Below are 15,929 nucleotides of genomic sequence, written 5' to 3'. Positions count from 1 at the left end.
AAGCACCATTTTTGTGTGGGTATACTCCCCCCAATTTCATGACATCTCAATAGAAAACTGTGTGTTTGAAAACCTCAGAAACAGTATAAATATATACAGAACCTGCATTACTTAATTTCTTTTGCTTTGAACTTCAGTTAGCACAGTATTGAGGAGTCAGTTGAAGATGGCTTGAACTTTGTGGGTTCCTTGGCATAAAGATTTCCACTTTTAACATGAGATTTCCACAGCCCCCAAACTGAGACCCACAAATTCCTCTTCTTATTATTATTACTTTAAATCTTGCTGCTTGCGGCTACTCTGTACTTTAAGGGAATGAGGATAGAGTTAATAAACAGCAGTGATGGGTCGGACAAAAGGATTTTCGTCTGTTGGGCCCCTAGTTGTGAATCTGAAAAACGCTATAACAGACGAAAGCTTTCCACTGTGACACAGCTCTTTTTGGTGTGGAGAGAGAGGAGAATGTAAACTGAATTTTACCCTTTTTAACAGTGTGAGCAAAATCAAAAGATACGTTTGAAATCTGTCTTCACCCTTTTCTGTCTGAGATTTTGCAAAACTTTCCATTAGACAGAAGACTCTGTGACTCACCAGTGGTGCACACCAATCTGTTTTTAGACCATTCTAATGCTTTATTCAGTAGATGTTCAAGCCATTACAAAACAAGCAAAATGCCTTTGTTTGAAATGAAGTCAAGTATCAGGAGCTCACATTATCACAGATACATGTTCCTTCAATTCTTTAAATACGGATTCCTTAAATCAGGATTTTAAATTAGAAATCAACTTGACTAATATATATTGCGATTTGACAAATATATAGCTGCCCATTCACTCTTTTCATTTAATGTACCCAGCTGCCCTGCAAATCTTTGACCCTTTAATTTGCCAAGGGGGCTTTCTCTGCTTTTCTCCGTTTGAAGCATCATGCATGGCAAGTATAGAGGTAGGTGCTGGCTAGGGTCCAGTCTTGCGGGAAGTCCTGTGTGGGGTGGCCTTTCAGGTGCTTCTGCATGGCTGCCTGGCTACTGCAGAACTCCAGACACAGTGTACACTGATAGGGTGTGGCACCACCATGTGTGCGCAGATGTTTAATCATGGCTGAGTAGTCACGGGAACGCTGGCCACAGAGACGACACTCAAACGGTTTCTCACCTAGGGTGTGGAGATTGAATGAAAAATTGTATGACTCATGACATTATAGAGAGAAAGCATTATTAAATAAATTCATTAATTAATTCATCAAAGCCAGTGGACAGAATCTAAAATTCTAAAATCTCCCTTAGTAACCCATTTGATCTACACTGTGCTGAAGTGCAGAATTTAAGACATAATCAAGACACAATTTAAGTCAGGATAAATTCACTAGAAAACATGATTTGGGTGTGCAGTCTGGATCAGGTGACAGTCTTTAGCAACTAATGGTTTTCTGCAGACACAGTAGAACATAATGTCCTGAAACCTTGTGGTATGGTAAAGAATGAGTCACATGAGAACTAAGCTGTGAACTTATGTGCTGCAGAACTTCCTCTAAATAAGTGTTTATGCTCTTGCTAAAGTTGCTTTCAAGGACTGGTGGAATTTTCAGTGTGTTTTTAGCATGCTTACAAGAACATGCTCTTGATGCACTTATTGTAAGTCGCTTTGGATAAAAGCATCTGCTAAATGCCAAATTGTACGTTGTAACATGTTATCTCCAGGTTGCTATATTTACTCACCTTAATGACGCCCCCCCTCCCCCTCCCCCAGACACACACCCCAATAAAAAGTCCAAAGAGGAGGCTAATGACCAGGCTATCCCTCAAATCAGTATGATGAAAGGAATTCACCAGTTATACCTAGTGTTTGTCTGTAACTTTAAAAGGCTGCCTTTCCAAGCAATGTGGACTTTCAATTGGTTTTCACTTTTCAGAAAGCTTGTCTGACGACATGACTCAAAACAACAGGAAAAGGGACAGGTGATGACCTCAGATTCCCGGACGCCAAGGGAGGATATTAGATTGTAAAAACAAAGGTCAAAATGTGTTTATAAAATTGAGCAGACTCTGCAACATGAGTCAGGAATGGTCTTGAAACCATTAATAAGATTCTAGTGTGGGAACCAGACTAATGTAGACTTTAGTGTGGGAACCATATTAATGTTAGAATCTCAAAGAAACCCCACCTTATCACAACCTTATCGCCAACTCATAATTAGAGCGATTAGAATAACGAGATTTAAGGGTAGATGTTTTCATCAATAGCCAAGTCAACAAAGCTCTTGAAATCCATCTTTTTATTTTTTTTGTAAGCATATTCATTGCTTCTTTGTGACATTTACTGTAGAAAATACAATAAATATAAAACTGACTTGAATTAAATTGACTTTGAATGGTATTTGTGTACCTATCATAAAACTGAATCACATTTGCAGAGACAGAGTGAGAAACAGAGAGAGAGAGAGAGAAGAGAGGACAGTGTGTGTTGTACCTGTGTGTACCCTAAGGTGGGTGTCCAGCTGATGTTTCAGACTGAATCTTTTGGCACAGTGCTGGCACTGGTATGGTTTCTCCCCACTCAGGCCACGTCTATGAGAACGCTGTGGCCACCTATCCCTTAGGCCTCGCCCACAAAACTTACAACCCCGCGATGTCTTGTCTGAGCCTGAGGGCAAGGGGAGAGGAGACAAGCAAATGAATGAGTACAGAGGAGGAAAGTACAACTGATAAATGGACCACTAGTGGAACAATACAAACAGAAGATGGAAATATGGTGGTGTATCAACTGAAAGGCTTCAAAATCTATGTTATGCAACAGTAATGCAAGCACATGACCTGTCTTTGGTACTACCTGTCCAAAAATTAACCTGGACGAAATACACTTAAGAGGGACTCCACCAGCAGAGACAGCTCTTTTGTCCCCCAAACCAGCAAGGCAGGCTGTTTTGTAATGTCATAAATGAAATCTAAATCTAAAAAAATCTAAATGTTTATCAAAGCTGAGGTTGTCTGCATTATCTAGTCTGCTTTAAATTAAACCATCATCTCATATTGTTTCAGTTGTTTAGCATCATTACCATAAATTTACTGTAAAGAGTGTCTTTTTTGTCAGATCTGTCATATTCAAAAGTGTGAGGTTATAACGCTGAAGTGGGTGATGTTCTGAGTCATGTGAGATCATAGGCACAAAACAATCAAAACCATCCATTCATGCTCCAGTTGAACGCCTCAGTGATGTGGCAGTTTATCTCCACAATAAATTTCATTGTTCTTAATTATGTCCATTCCCAGAACAAAGATACAACCCAATCACAATCTTGGAAGTAGAATGGATGTTCTTGACACCTGGAGATGAAAACATATGAAATGTAGGGCGTCTACGGCCATAAGCATTCAGTTCTCTGCCCAGACCCTTTCGCCACTGAGACATCTGTCACTTGGTGTTAGAAAGACATCCCAGCAGGCTTCAAGCTGCTTCCTAGTTATGTCCCGAAAGGTAAGGGACTCTAAACCACTGAATGGTGCTTTATTATTTTCTGTAAAACCTGGTCAACAAAGTAACCTCTCAACCTGCTGCTGGGTTGGATGGTCCACAATCTTTGTAAAGGCAAGCTATAGCTTCTCACAATACAACTGACAATATAAATGTAATCCAGGACTATAAAGATACTTGTTGCTATGGTATATGAAATTTAAAATACATTAAGGTCATTATTGCTCAAAGTGGGCAGTTTTAATACATGCAGTAGCTTTGAGATAAAGGAATAGCACTAGCCAAGGATAGGATGTGGGCTTGATTACCAACATACTGGGAATGATAATCATTTTCTGGAGAGTACTTGATTCAGATTTGTATTATGGCTATAATATTCTTATGGTGTGCACATAACTTTAAGGCACTTAACTCCATATCAAACCATGTCTAACTATGGCCATTGTAGGAGATATTTGGTGTGCATGCTGGACATGGCAGACTGATTAATGAGAGGAGAGCTGTAACACAAGTTTCCTTAGAGTATGCGCTAAATGGTAGAATTATTTTAACTACATCTATAAAGTATTCTTCAGTGGACAGATAGCTTAGTTATGTCCAGGGCTGTATAGAAAGATGGTTAACAATAGTTTCAATAAAACCATTAAAGTTGCACTGGCCAAAAGTCTTATCCCACATTATCTTCACTATTATCTTGGACTGATGACAGTATGAGACGGTAAGAGTCTGTAAAAGTTCATAACACAAGAATTAGTCACTATATGTTCAAAGCAACCATGATTCATGATTCCTGTTACAAACCGAACTTCTAAACTTTTAAACAGGTACCTTCACTGCTCAACTGAGGTCTGAGATCATGGTTTTCTTGTACTTGTGATACCAGAGGAATGGCGCTTCTAGATGAAATGACTGTTGTTCACGTCCCCTAGTGGTGCTGCAGAGGAAAGTGCAGTAAGACTAAAGTCCTCCTGGACTGTGGGTGGCACTGCAGGAGGAGGCAACAGCAGGCCAAGGCCCTCATCTGTTGCATTTTGGTTAACGGCTAACTACTGCTAACTAGTGTTCAAGACCCCGTAAGCAGCTACTGTATTTCTGACATGATGCATTTGGTAAGCTTGTGGCTAATAGTCTAAACTTTTTGACTTACTCAAAAAGTTCAGAGGGGGGAACAAAAGTGAGGGAGACACTTGCCTGGCCATGAATAAACACAGTACTTAATCACTTTTAACTGTTAGATAATCTCTTTTTTATCTATAAAACCCCATTCCACATCATGTGCCTCACAAAGTATTAATCATGCAAGATACAGTCTTTGACATGAAAGAATTGTGAGGGACAATTAGAAACTGCTCAGAGCTAAAGGAGCTTAAACAGCTAGCATAAATCACAAATTATGTGATTAAATTAATTATCAAATATCCTGTCATGAAATTCCACCACCTAAATTATTTTTTTAAATAGTTTATTGTTATTGATGTTTATAACACATATAACAAACATATATAGCCTATAACATACTGGCGTCATTGCTTAAAACACATTTTTTGAATAGTGACTAACTTGAAATTAAACTTTAGTTCAAAAGAATTTTAATGGAATTATTTGTTAAGAAATACCCTGCTATTAAATGTCTCACCTTTGACAATTCACAGTAGAGCAGAAACTCTAATGTGAAATGAGTGGTCATGAGAGAAGCCAAAGAGCTGGGAGAGGGTTGAAAAAATGATAGGGTAAAGTTTAGAAAACACATTTCATTTCCACAGAAATGAAAAGGGTCCACAACCACCGAAACATTCCACAAACACAGGCAAAAAAGACTAAGTAGGGAAAGTATTCACTATTCAACTATTCAAACTATTCAACCTGAAACTATTCAACAAGGACAACAATCACCTGTAGAGCTTTTCCCAGCAATTTGGCCTTAGTGACAGATGCAAGCTATTAAAAACAGTCTTCCTGAGGTTTTCACAAAAGCACGTGATGGTTTCCTAGACCATGTGTGGAGAGAGGCAACAAAGCCTGAACTTCCTATCCTAAAGATAAAATGGGAGAGTTGCAGAGAAAACTGCCCAGGGAGCATCTTCACATGCACTTACAATTTCTAGAGCTCCCACAGCTGTCTAAAAGTTAACAGCCATTTTCCCATTGGAATGTGATTGTGCTTGATGATTAACACTAAAATACCCTCCAGTGATACTGAATGAGTTCTGGACATAAATGTTATAACTGATAATTGTCATTTATAAATGATAACTGTCTTTCCTATCTCCGTTTGAAATCCCTTATGAGTGTACAGTAATGTGTACTCATAAGGGATAGTATGTAGTGTTTTAGGGATAGTAGGCAGTTTAAGCTTGTGTGTGTGTGTGTGTGTGTGTGTGTGTGTGTGTGACTACAGCAGTGTAACCTATATGATTATGTGGATGCATATATGTAATGTATAGTGTAGTGTTTTGGTGTTTTGTCTGTGAGCAGTAGTGTATACGTATGTCTGTGTATGGTAGTGTGTGTGTGTGTGTGCGCGCACATGTGTACAGAAGTGTATGTATGTGTATGGTGCATGTGCATGTGAGTGTGTCATGTATGTTGAAAAGAAAAAAGAAGCTAAAATAAAAATTAAATGGGCTGTCATTCATTTGATTTTCTTATTAGCATGATGAGGGGCTTCTCTGGCCCATGAATCTGTCACGGCTCAGACAAGTTGTCTTGTATTACAGTCAGTTAGACCGGGGGCGGTTTAGGTAGTTTCCGAAAGGTACGACTTGGAACTAATCCTAGACATGTTAAAAATTCTAGTGTGCAAATAACTGATACGTTTTAGAAAAAAATGTATCACTCATTACCTTTTTTTACTCTTTTTTTAACAACTGAAATAGAATAAAGCAATATAGTTTTTCCTTATGTTTCAGAATAAATGATCAAACTATATTTGTGTTGTTCCTTTTATATAGTTCATTGTTGTCGGTTATCTTCACCAAAAGTGCTAATAATTTTATTCTGCATTATTTTATTTGTGTGTGTTTCACAAGGGGGAGACACCTGAACAGGTCCCTGAGAGGAGCAAACATGTGTAGACAATGACCTACTGGCCTAAGACTTTTTTAAACCTGCTGTCCGTCGGTGTGGTAGAACATCTTGCCCCCCTCCCCCTCCTTTTTTTTTTACACATATCACTGTCTGTATTAGATTTGTTTGGGGGGGAAAAAAACATAAACAAAAAAAGGTCTGTTCCTTCAGTAATTGGCGACCCATAGAACTGCTTTGTTGGGCTACTAAAAACTGGAACTGCCATTGTATAATGTCTGTGTCAGCTGGACTTGTGCTCTGGCGCCCCTACTAGGACAGAATTGAACATATTCAATTCATGTGAATACACCTCCAGTTTAGACAGGAGTGACAATATAGAAACAATCAATAAATCTGTACATTTATTTGTATATCTGTGTATTTCTTTGTAAATCTGGACATTTTATATGTATTTGCTTTGATTTAGGTTTTGCATCCAGGGTGAGGACAAGATTTTGGTGTTGAATAGGAGATGCAGGGCCAGTCTCTTATCCTATTCTGAAATGATAAAACAACAGTGCTAAATAAATATATTTATATATTTAAGCATTGTCATTTGCCTGCCTGGTTGTTTGTTTTTGCAGACTTATAAGAGTATTCACAGTCATAGTCCACATCTGTTCCAGCTGATCATATAGAAACATGGATGTGGCTAGGGGTCAGTTCTCTGCTTTGCACAAAGGTTCCTGATGTTTTGCAAAAAGGTATGTACTAAGCAATGAGTCTGGTACTGAGAAAGATACGGTGGAAACAACAAAACGAACAAGAAGGTGTTTTGGTCAAAGCCTAACAGCATGTCTTGTCATGATCAAACTGACCACAGTCAGGCCTGCACAAGGCTGGAGCCCAAAATGCAAAGTGTAGGTGCACTTTTTCATACACACTGCACTCCAACCCACCCCTCTGGTCAGCTTGACTCTTGACTCTCTCAACTAGCTCAGTTTTCACAAATGCGTTTAAATTTATCACAGCACGCATACTACTCTTGCATTTCACAGACACTGATGTCTTTGAACTTTCTGTCACACTACAGACAAGTTGAATTTGACAAAGTTTATACAGCTGCTTCTGCGACTCTTTTTCTTTATTTATGAAGAACACATCATCGAGCCCTTCTTAACTTTTTTAATCACATATGAATAAATAACTGAGTGTATTCACCAATGATTAGACATCAAATATGAAGTGACTGAATCATGATTATTAAACAAACCTTAACAAAAGAAAAAAATCAGTGCGATTCTGAATTGTTTTTTATTGTTACTAATCTAATAAGAGTTTTTGAATAAGCACATCCTGGGACAAAACACTTTCACAGTCCGGTATGGTTTTACAGCTCTCCTTGAACAAGGCCCCCGTCACACACACACACACACACACACACACACACCACATCCTTTCACAAGTGTTGAAGTGGTAAAGAAAGAAAAAGGCCAAAGTGAATGTGCAGTATACACACAAGCTTGGGTGGACACCTTTTTGTCTGTGTGTCTTTATCTATTTATGCATGTAGCATTTGAGTGAATTTTTGTATTCTAGCCTCAGCTGTAAGCTTTCAGTGGCTTGTCACCTACTGACACATGCGTATGTGCATACACACTCACAGACAGGATGCATTGCATTGAAAGAAGATGTATAACCACAATGATAAAACACTTTTCACTCAGGATGTGCAGCACAAGTTTGGGGCCACGTTTAAGGTATTCATACTACTCTGAATCAGACAGCAGTTGCCCATTAGTCTCTTGTTTGCAAGTTTATTTTTTCCTAAATCTATGCTTGGAAAAATTGTGACCGAATAATAAGGCTGCAAAGCTAAAGAGTCTTAAAGAGCGTCAGTGATAATGGATGTGGCTTTTAAGCAGCGTCACAGATGATGAATTTACCTGCTCTACAAGCTTCACCTATAGCGGTATAACTATTTTAGCGTGTTCTGGTTGAAAGTATGCTTCACTCTTGATCTGTGAGCTTTAATCCTGGGGCACGCAGACACATACAAGCCACAAAAACAAGACATGTACTTGCCTCCATTGGTACTGTATGAAAACCACCAATGTACTGCAGAACAGTTCCTTTTCAAAGGCAACCACACTGCACTTCTATTGCTACTAGATCACATACCACTCAGAAGCCACAGTTTGTCTCCCACTGCTGCTCTGTGCCAAAACTCTTTAAAAGCCAGTGCTGAAAGTCACTTTCAGAACAATTACAACGAGGAAAATTCCTTCATCAGTGTACAAAGAAAGAGCCTTTATGCTCCAGTTAAAAACAGAATGCGTGTAATCCCCACATCTGTTCTGGGAATAAAGTTGTGAGATTATACTTGTAATGACTGAGAAAATTAACTGTGAGAATAAGCATGAATTTAGAATTAGCATGAATGGAGAACGTGTGTGTGTGTGTGTGTGTGTGTGTGCGTGTGCGTGCGTGCATGCACGTATGTGTGTGCCACATGTGCATAAATTACCAGAATTTGTAGTTCCTGGCTCTCTTCTCCAATGCTTTTCAGAGAATGTCTTGCCACAATGTTGACATAATTCAGAGCCAATGCCTTCTTGCTCTTGTGTTCTAGCCTTCCTGTGGGGGAGGGGGGAGATAGGAGAAGAAAACAGAATAAGAACATGTATGCATGTAGCAGAGTGAAAGAATGTTTTGCCGATTGCCAAAGCATCACATTTTGAGTTCAGTGCTTGTATCAGTAATGTACAGTATTAGGTAATGGCTTTGTAGATAAGCACAAAAACAAGGCTGAATGTATGTCAAAAGTATTCCATGAGCTGATGCAATGCAAATTATGGTTCTACCTGATGTTTCTGTAAAGTTTAAGAGTAACTCATTTACACAGACTCATTCCTGGAAGAGCAGACTTATCCAAAAAGCAGTAAAGCTACTGCATTTGGAGACTTGACATTGGCATGCCGCAATTGACGCGTTTTGCTTTCTGTCCTACACAGTAACTACACACGCTGCAAATGTGTGTAAGCATACAGATCATAAAGCGTTGCTTATCCACGCGTGCGTACACAACATAAGGAGCCCCTCTTCCATTTTAGTCATGCACCTGGTAAAAATCACTCAGTATAGAGAGGGACAAATATAACATTCTCCACAAAGCTATTTCAAAACAGAAAAACCAACTGGTGTTTGATGTATATAATACTGTTGAATGCCAGTGGCAGGAAGCAAAGAGAGACACTCGAACAGTTTCCTCTGCCAAGAATATGGTGGGCTCAGATAAACATCTACAGATCAAAGGAGAATGGAGAGAATACTTCATCAAGCTGCATTCTCAAAACATCTCAGAGAGATTCAAATCTTTTTAGCATACACACATCCAGTGGAAGAACAGCGCCTACAGTTGCTAGACCTAGATAGATGGATAGAACTAAGGACAGTATTAAAAACTCTCGTCAGCTCTCTCGAATAGAAGCGCTTCTTTATTAGAGTACTAAAAATTTGTGTGAAGTTCTGTTTTGGTACCTTGGATCTTAGAACAATAAGCTAGAGTAAAGGATCCCTCAGAGCGCAGCTCATTACCAGATGAACTGCGCTCGGTCAGGCCTGTGTCAAATTGTTCCAGCGCTTTGTAGGTGGATTTGTCAAAAATATCTCCAAAGACACACTTAACTCCTTTGCTCAACCAGGTCTTTCTCTGGAGATTCCTACATACTTGCCTTGGTAAACTTGACAATATAAAATAGAGTTTGGTCATTTTAAAGCAGTGTCAAATAAACAAATAAACAAAATAAAGTCTCAAAGTCCATGAGACTTTGTAGATGGTTGTGTAGAATGGCATGAGGACACACCAACAGTTGTCATCGAAACCCTTCTCCTCTTTTCTGGTTATGAACTCGGCCGCACAGACGAAGAAAATAATGAGTTCAGTGACAGAAAGCAGGAGTGCTGCTACAAATGTTCTTGTAATTTGCCTATCCCGTCTCATGAATCAGACTGCTACATCAGAAAATTACGCTGACATGTAGACAAACATCAATATGCTTATGTATCTCTGGCACTGCAGTTCATCTGTGTCCACTGATATCAGCTATTTATCCTTTTTCTGTTCTCATTTTCATTTTACCATCATGTCATGGATGTTATTTCCTTTAAAAGTATTATACAAAATGTCGTATGACTTTTTATGTGACCATGTCAATGACATTTCCTCGAATAATGAAACAAAAACGTCAGAACTGATTCTCCACACATAGATGTTTTTGCAAACGTCTGGAGCCACTACAATAAGTACTGTCTTAAAAAACCCAACAGTAGAAAACATCCTCTCTTTAAAAAAAAGACTGTGGAGCTGCATTACCCTCCATCATGCCGATCTCTCTCATTTACAGAAGACAGACTATAATGGCTCCATCTCAGTTAAGTAATATGGTCAATGGTAAGTAGACCACAGTACTGAAAGACATGGCTAAAACAGGATGATTCATTTATATATCGACTGTAACAAAAGTAGCCTAACTCTTATTTGTTGAAGTTGCAATGAAAACATTTAAGGCCTATCCAAAAAAAAAAAAAAACCAACAAAAAATTTTTTTACCCGACAGTCAGTAATTTCTCACGTATGTCTCTCAATAGAGGAGTGATGGGCTTTTATTGTTCACCAGATTACCTCAGCATACCATCAACCAGACCGGCCCTTTTCAGATAAGTTTCGTTTTTCATTTTGATCAAACATGCAAATAAAAACTCACTTATCATAGCAGCAGTTAACAACATAAAGGAACATAATGTAAGAGAAAAAAAAGAGTCAAACTCTATCACTTTCAAAGATCTTGTTTTTCTGATTAGTGACAAGTCACTTGGTTGCAACTTGTTGCTAATCAGACAGTTTTATTCCAATTCATTTAAAATGATACCATCAGACAACAGATCTGGGTGTTTAATAGCTGTTTTCATGGCCACCTCGCACAGTTTGCGGGTATATTGCCAGATTGTTTGAGGTTTTGCCACTCTTTGAACACACTCTGACTGTCTTCCTTTCTTTAAACAATATACGCTAACTAAAAAATTGCATTTTATTGGAATAGTCTCCATTTTTAGCTGGTAACTGGTAGCTGGGACCTGCTCTGAAAAAGTATCCAGTGCCCCTAGTCACAGGTCTCAGTGGTACTGTCCTGTTTTAATTCTAGACATTAGATTGAAAAACAGGAAGTATTTCAGTTTAGCAATGTATGTCATATTTAGGAGATACTAAATGATTCTCTTTTTCGTTATACACTTTTCTTTTTTGATTATAAACTAAAATATTCTGTCCTGCACAGGTGCGACTGACTTTGCCTTGGGATGGTGGAAATTACACAGTTGTAACCAAGATCAGTGTTCATGAGGTTAATGATTTGTTTGTGTGAGTGTGCACACACAGATGGTGATTAAAAAACAGCCTGAAACAGATGGGTGGAAGGTGGAATCAATTGTCTTTCATATTTGTTATTTGTAACATTGGGGAGAACAGAGGGGAGCCCCCTTCCCATTTCCATTCTCGTAGAAAAACCTACTTTTATTCCGACTTACTCAGAACACATACTGTGTACTAGAAAACATGAGATTACAAGGCCATTTGGCCATGAAAAAATGACTGAGTAAAAACAGTATGATATGTAACTCTCAGTAGTAAATAGTGCAGTACATTTATCAAGTAAAATAAACCAGTGAATAAACACAGTGCTTTTGCTAACAATCTTTGTGTCCAGTGCTTGGGAAACATGACTAGATCAATCATTATGTCATCAAATTTGTGAATGGAGGAAAAAAAGAAAAAGAAAACAGATAAATAGACATTTGTTTACTTCAAATAATCACTTTTGGCTTTCACTCTCTAATCAATTCAGAATTGTCTAAGCAAACTAATATTGTCGCACCTCTCACCTGTGAATTAATAAGTCAATAATACTTTTTTTTTTCTTTTGGTATCTTTAATAATACTGTATATGTAGGTGAGAGAGTGAGAGAGAGGAAGTGGAAAATTTGTGGGTTGGAAAGTACAGAGGGAGTGTCTGTTATCCACCACATACTCACACACATACGCAAGTGCTAATGAGTCAAGTATCTATGGCAAACTCTACCTACGCAGGGAATGTGATCTGGAGAAATATTTTAATAATGCAACCCAGTAACAGTGATGGAGGGTGGTGGAGATATGCAAAACAAAAAAAATGGACCTCCAGTAACTCGTCTATACAACTTAAGTACAAATACAACCAAATATCACCATGTTTACGCCCTGATTGCAACAAGAGTGGAGCCTATTTGTTATAGAGGTGTTTCAAAGACATATGCTTGACATATCTTTTACACATCTAGGCACTCAGTGCACCTGACTTTGAGATTTGGTGCTTGGCTGCTAGCTCTCTGGGTTGAGTTTAATTGCTGATATTGACCAATTCTCATAGCTGCAGACGGACCTGATACTTTCATTTGTGTAAATAGGGTTATATTTAAGTTGCATGTTACAAACAAACCTGAATATTTTATACAGCTTTTGCTTTACGAATATGGCTGGGATTAGTGAGCAGCGTGTCTAGCCCACCATGGCAAACATGTCATACATGGTACCAGGCATGTCCTATATGGAACCAGGCATGTGATATATGGGAACAAACATGTCATATATGGTACCAGGCATGTCATACATGGTACCAGGCATGTCCTATATGGGAACAAACATGTCATATATGGGACCAGACATGTCATACATGGTACCAGGCATGTCCTATATGGAACCAGGCATGTGATATATGGGAACAAACATGTCATATATGGTACCAGGCATGTCATATATGGTAACAAACATGTCATATTTGGGACAAAACTGATGAGGTAAGTTTTTGCAAACCAGATTAGAGTGGTAGACACAAATTGGAGCTGTTGTTTAATGCACTAGAACAACTAAGATGGAAGACATTAGAACAAAGACCGCAAAAAGAAAATGTTGTCTCAGTTAGATGACACATTTAGAAAATGAAACATTTACCTGTGATCCCTTGTGAAAATACACAGTCATAAAATAATAAAAGAGATGAGCAGTGTAATGACTATGTTATAATAAAGTTCACTGATTATGATTGCGAACTATCAATACTATTAAACAATACTATTAAACACAAAACAATTCTACACAAATCATGATATAGAAGCATCATTTCCATATATTTACGTTATCCACATAGCACTAAGTCCAGCTGTTGTAAACTCTGTTAGAAGTAAGCACTCTCAGTTACTAAACAGTTTGTCACATACCTGCATATCTCAAGAACATTAAGATAAAAATCCCGCATGATGCAGAAAGCAATGTTAAAAGCTGGGGATTATGTTGAGCAATCATTATGGATCTGACAGACATATTCTGTATCACTGACAGACATCTGCTCAATGAAACTTTGTAAAATAGGTAGCGCTCCCACATTATTAGTAAACAGACTACAGGTCACTTTTTTTTCCTTATCTACTCACTATAAAAGTTACATTAGAATAACAGTGTATGAAAGTACAATGCATGAGGTTAGCTATGTAGTAAATGTCATGCAATAAAGATATTGCTCATAAGTTCCCATGTGCTTTCGGTGATGATGAAATAGTTCACATTGCTCATTGTACTACGATGCATTGTCAGAGACACAGGCCAAATCACAGGGACCAGAGAAAACACACAAAGCAATAATGGAGTGATCTACGTGACTGTATGAAATCATTCACTTTGTTGTAATGTAAGATGGCCACATTCAGAGAGGTGAATATGAAATTAATAGTCAATAGCTGATTAATAGTTCTGTGTGAATGTAAAACTAGCAAGTTAGTTTGACTCCTTGAAGTAGGAGTCTTGCTCATTGAAACTATGCTGTGAAAAGTAGTAAAATTGTTTCTCAATCATAAAATTTTATGATTTTGTTTATGAAAGACTGAGGTCTTACCTTTCCTCTTTCTCTGGAGTGTCTGCTTTGATAGTCATCTTGGTGGCCAAACTTTTTTTTGCCAACAGACTCTGTTTTCGCAGCTGGCCCAGTTCTTGGGAGCCAGAGCGGAGGAGATCATGATAGGGTTGCAGAAAGCCTTCAAAGCTGACCCTAGATGGAGACTCGTGGGGTGGATGGGGCTGGGGTAGCAGGGGGTATGATGGGATTGGGTAAGGGTACGCCACAATATGATGAGGCGACCGGAGCGACTGCACAGTCATGATGTCCCTGCACCTTAGCAACATGCGATGTGATAAACCCAGCGGTGGCCAGTGGAATTGTGAGATTCGACCATGGGTTGGGCTTGAGCTGGAGGTGGGGTAGGTGGCCAAATCACCAGACAATGCACTCACTGTTTGGGCTGTGGGAGACAGCAAGGGTGCTGACAAACAGGCTCTTTGAGGCTGAGATGATGGACTCAAGGCAGTCTCTGGATCTCTCAGCTCGGGCAAGTCTTTGTCAAGGAGAAGCTGTTGAGAAGCATTGCTTTTGTCACCATGAGAGGAAACCCCCATTTCATCAGCTTCTGTTTTCTCACAGAAGGTAATGCGCATCTCTGTGCCTCTCAGACACACCTGACACTCCTCCACCAACTGCTCCACCTCAAGGCACTCAGCAGCCTTCAGGAGCTCCATCAGGTCCCCCTCTGGCACCTCCACCCACTCACCATATATGTAATCCAGTACCTGCTGAAGTGCTCGGGATGAGAGTCTGTCCAAACAGTAGTAGTAGCCAGAGTCTCCGACCTTGTTAGTCAAATGGCGCTGCACTGTTTTGCTAACGCAGGCCAGGACCAGAGCATGTGCTTTGAATGTATGACCCTCTGCTACAAGGACCATATCACAAAGCATGCCAGTTTGCCGCAGTCTGTCTGCCCACCGCAGGAGGAAAGAGTGGTGGCGATTGTGCAGGCGGACCATCTCAGCTCTGTGTGAGGAAGAAGTGAGAAGGAAAGAGGGTCAGGTTTGGACAATGGGCATTTAAACACACTGGCCCAGATGTCATTGTGACATTCAATTTTGTCATTACATGACATTACATTTTGGTTTCATGTTTTCCCTTTCTTTTCATACAAAAAACCCTTGAATTTTTCAAGACATAATTGTTATATCCCCTTCAGTGTATACCCCATTTTTGCCTGAAGTTTGTCATTTAAAATATTTTTTTTTAAAAGATAGCTACGGGAAGCAGCAGAAACATGCTGGTGTGAAAAAAAAAGTACTGATATGTTCACACATGTGCTTGACTCATCTTTGATGTGTTATAATTCAACTGCATACTAAACCAAGGGACAGTCAATGTATATCCTGACTGGTTAGGTAGATAGTAGCATGGCTACCAGCACGTCAGAAGCTGTTGGCTAATGCTGCCAGGATTATGAAGCAAAAACAAATTTCATGCTGTGAGCTTACCTGGCGCTAGCATTAAT

General features: G+C 39.1%; 1 protein-coding gene across 1 annotated transcript; it reads right to left on the bottom strand.

The window, feature by feature from the left end:
* Window positions 1-924: 924 nt before the first annotated feature.
* Window positions 925-15,420, bottom strand: zbtb32 (zinc finger and BTB domain containing 32). Its single transcript, XM_030783009.1, has 4 exons — window positions 14,459-15,420; window positions 10,017-10,219; window positions 2,469-2,642; window positions 925-1,154 (listed from the first exon to the last, which is right to left on the bottom strand). Exons 1-4 carry the CDS (start codon window positions 15,418-15,420, stop codon window positions 925-927), a joined length of 1,569 nt encoding a protein of 522 aa, XP_030638869.1.
* Between the last annotated feature and the right edge of the window lie 509 nt (window positions 15,421-15,929).

This window comes from Chanos chanos, chromosome 8, assembly GCF_902362185.1.
Source record: "Chanos chanos chromosome 8, fChaCha1.1, whole genome shotgun sequence".
NCBI classification, from domain to species: Eukaryota; Metazoa; Chordata; class Actinopteri; order Gonorynchiformes; family Chanidae; genus Chanos; species Chanos chanos.
The sequence above is the reverse complement of the archived record's forward strand: the minus strand, read 5'-3'. Positions and strand labels throughout refer to the sequence as shown.